At 38.2% G+C, this 4,160-nt stretch overlaps 1 protein-coding gene across 1 annotated transcript; it reads left to right on the forward strand.

The window, feature by feature from the left end:
- Positions 1 to 600: 600 nt before the first annotated feature.
- On the forward strand, positions 601 to 3,838 carry LOC110878001 (receptor-like protein kinase 7). Its single transcript, XM_022126248.2, has 2 exons — positions 601 to 3,236; positions 3,323 to 3,838. The coding sequence occupies exons 1-2, from the start codon at positions 665 to 667 to the stop codon at positions 3,682 to 3,684; spliced, it is 2,934 nt and encodes a 977-aa protein (XP_021981940.1). The 5' UTR covers positions 601 to 664; the 3' UTR covers positions 3,685 to 3,838.
- Positions 3,839 to 4,160: the final 322 nt, after the last annotated feature.

Below are 4,160 nucleotides of genomic sequence, written 5' to 3' on the forward strand. Positions count from 1 at the left end.
AAGACGTAATAAAGGTTGCACATACCAGGTGGGGTTTGTATGGTGGTAGTCAACGTGGGCGGCATGTATTGAATTATAGATTGCTACTAGAATTATATAACTATATTAAAAGTTAAATGTAGATCGTGGTGTTTTTTTAAATATTAAAAAAACCTAAAGAATGTATGAAGGTGACGTTGGATATATATCTTAATGTTAAATGTCTTGTTTTTTACAACAAAACAAAATTTTTATCTTTAGAGTTGTAACGACTGAATAACAACTTGATATGTCGAAAGCGCGAATATCAACATTTAGATTAAAACAAGACCGTGTGATGAACCAAGATCTAACCGAGCTTCATCTTAGGTTCGAGGTGGTTTAACTTTGAACCAATTAAAACTTTTAGTGAGTTGATCGTAGTAGTTCAATAAACACTATGTTTCCAATATGTAGGGTTTAAGATATAGTTTAACCAAAAAGTTTTAATATTAAATAATGTTATAAAGTAAAGCTAACTAACAACTAAGCATCTTTGCTTTTAGAGCTGCTGTATCATATAATATTATTATATATACACTATGTTTTTCTTGTCATTCATATCTTCATGTGAATCCGAAACTTATACCAAACGATATTCGATCAAAAAACACATAACTTCATCTTCTCCATCCAGCCAGCCAGTATGTCACCGAAACCCATATCTCATCATCTCTTGTTTTCCACTCTACTTCTCTTAATAATCCAATCTTCTTCTTCTTCTTCCCAATCCAACGAACGTCAACTTCTGCTCAACTTCAAATCCACCATCAAAACCTCAAACCCTAAACTTTTCACCACATGGAATGACCAAAACCCTGTATGCAACTTCACAGGAATCATCTGCAACTCCAACAGCAATGTCAAAGAACTCGATCTACCCAACCAACAACTCGTTGGAACTCTTTCGTTTGACTCACTTTGTTCTCTCAATTCACTTGATACAATCTCCCTCGGTTCGAACCTTTTGTACGGATCAATCATCACTAGTGTATCCAACTGCACAAATCTTCAGCACCTTGATTTAGGGAAGAACTTGTTCTCCGGTGAAGTCCCGGATTTATCTTCCTTAACCCGCCTCACCTTTTTAAACTTGAATGACAGCGGCTTTCGCGGGAAATTCCCGTGGAAATCGCTTACTAATCTTACTAGTTTAAGTTTCTTGAGTTTAGGTGACAATTTGTTTGATGACATGCCTTTCCCTTTGGAGGTTTTAAACCTTAAAAATTTATACTCTCTTTATCTTTCAAATTGTAGTATTGGCGGGAAAATACCCGAAGAGATAGGGAATCTTACAATGCTAGAAAGGATTGAGATGGCTGATAATCGTCTGGTCGGAGAGATTCCGACCGGGATCACGAAGCTTACGAAGCTTCGGATGCTTGAGCTTTATAGCAATGGACTTTCTGGGGTTCTCCCGGTCGGGTTAGGGAGCCTGGCTAATCTTGAAATGTTTGATGTTTCGAATAATGATCTCGAAGGTGAACTGTCTGAGTTAAGAAACTTAACTCGGATGGAATCTTTACAGTTGTTCCAAAACAGGTTTTCCGGGACAATTCCGGAAGAATTCGGAGAATTTAAATATTTGAAACAGTTTTCGATTTACGATAACCAGTTCACCGGAGAACTCCCGCCAAAAACCGGATCATGGGCTGAATTTGAATACATAGATGTATCGAATAACTACTTGTCCGGTTCGATTCCACCGGATATGTGCAAACTGGGGAGGATGGAGAAGCTTCTGATGATTGATAACAATTTCACTGGTGAGCTACCGGAGAATTACGCGAGTTGTTCTTCGTTGCTTCGGTTGAGAGTGAGCAATAACTCTCTTTCGGGGAGAGTTCCTGATGGGATATGGAGTTTGCCCAAGTTAAGTATGATTGATCTTGAAATGAATCAGTTTGAAGGTCATTTGGTGCCAAATATTGGTGAAGCAGTGTCACTAACACAACTTTTTCTAGCTCAAAATCGATTTTCGGGTGACTTACCGATGGAAATAACGAATGTGTCGTCCCTGGTGGAGATAGATCTGAGTTTCAATCGGTTTTCTGGTGGAATTTCATCAAAAATTGGCGAGTTGAAGAAGCTAAGTAAGCTTTATTTGCAAGATAACATTTTTTCGGGTACGATTCCAGAGTCTTTGGGTTTATGTCTCTCTCTTAATGTAATAAACATAGCCCGAAATTCATTATCCGGTCAAGTTCCGGCGAGTCTTGGTTCGTTAGTGAGCTTGAACTCATTAAACTTATCCGGTAACAAACTTTCGGGTTTAATTCCGGCGAGTTTGTCTTCGTTGAAGCTAACGCTTATTGACTTGTCGAATAACATGTTTATCGGGCGTGTGCCACAGCCTTTGTTGTTGATGGCTTACAATGGCAGCTTTGCCGGAAATCCAGGGTTATGTGCTGATGGAAGTAGAGATCTCCCGCAATGTACGCATGTTTCTCACAAGTTTGATGGGTCAAAAGTTGTTGTGTATGGCTTTATAGCCGGCGCACTCGTGTTGTTGTTGTTGTTATCGTATTATGTCTTCGTAAAGTTACGTAAAATCAATCGCAAAAACCCGATTGATCGAGGTTATTCATGGGATGTTAAACAGTTTCATGTTCTAAAGATTGAAGAAGATGAAATAGTTACATCTCTCAAAGAAGAGAATATAATCGGGAAAGGGGGTTCGGGGAATGTTTACAAAGTTGTTCTTGAATGCGGTGAACGACTAGCCGTGAAGCACATGCGGAAGTCGGAACCTGAGTCCGGTAGTTGGAGGAGTGACCAAACTGGCGCCGAGGTTTCAACGAAAGAAAAATTCTGGAGGCGGGAGTACGAAGCGGAGGTGGCAACGCTGAGCTCGTTGCGCCATGTGAACGTGGTCAAATTGTATTGTAGCATATCGAGTGAGGACTCGAATCTATTAGTATACGAGTATATGCCAAATGGGAGCTTGTGGGACAGGCTACATACGCATCATAAGATTGAGATGGATTGGCGCGTAAGGTATGAGATCGCGTTGGGGGCAGCAAGGGGGTTGGAGTACCTACATCATGCGTGCGAGAGACCGGTAATACATCGGGACGTGAAGTCGAGCAATATTTTGTTAGATGAGGATATGAAGCCAAAAATAGCTGATTTTGGGTTGGCAAAGATTGTGCAAACCGGAAAGGTTATCACGGATTCAACCCATGTCATTGCGGGAACCCATGGTTACATTGCACCTGGTAAATGTTTATCGTGTTTATATTAGCCCAATTTATTAGTATAGATTAATAAATTGATAACTAAATATTACTCTCATCTTTTACAGAATACGGATATACATGTCATGTGACCGAGAAAAGTGACGTTTATAGTTTTGGGGTTGTTCTAATGGAACTGGTAACGAAGAAAAAACCGATGGAACCCGAGTTTGGTGAAAACAAGGATATAGTTTATTGGGTTCACAATGAAATGAAAACTAGTGCGGACGTGACTGTCATGGTGGATCCTAGCATTTCAAAGGATGCAAAGGAAGTTGCGGTTCAGATGTTGAGCATCGCGGTCCATTGCACAATGAAGTTACCAGGATTGAGACCCTCAATGAGGATGGTGGTTAAAATGTTGGAAGAGATTGAGTATAACTCACTTGCTATTGTGGGAAATGACCATCGCTTTGTAAAAACTGAGTAGGAAATAGAGGAGACGAAAAAGATAGTCAAAGGTTATATCTTTGTACAAAATAAAGTACACCTTATATAGAATAGACGTTCAAGTAGATTTACCATTTTTGTTTTGTTTTGCTTTTATTGTGTTATATATATATATATATATATTTACGAATTTATTTATATTTTCCAAGTATCTTAAAATTTTCATCAAATTCGGCAAAAGTGCAGAACCGAAACTAAACAGTAAACACCCATGATTCTAATTGACTAGATCACTAACATTAGGTTCTCTGTTTAGTCAAATTCTCAAAAGTACAAAAAAAAAAAAAAAAGAAAAAGATTTTCTCCATTTGTAGTCTTCATCAGAACCTTTAAAATAGAGATAAGTTTTAGAGAACCTAGAATAGTTCTTTAAGTATTAAGATTCACTAGTTATCTCTAAATATAATTTTGTGAGTATATGAAACCAAACAAAAAAAAAAAAAACAATAGAATAAG

This window comes from Helianthus annuus, chromosome 9, assembly GCF_002127325.2.
Source record: "Helianthus annuus cultivar XRQ/B chromosome 9, HanXRQr2.0-SUNRISE, whole genome shotgun sequence".
Taxonomy (NCBI): Eukaryota; Viridiplantae; Streptophyta; class Magnoliopsida; order Asterales; family Asteraceae; genus Helianthus; species Helianthus annuus.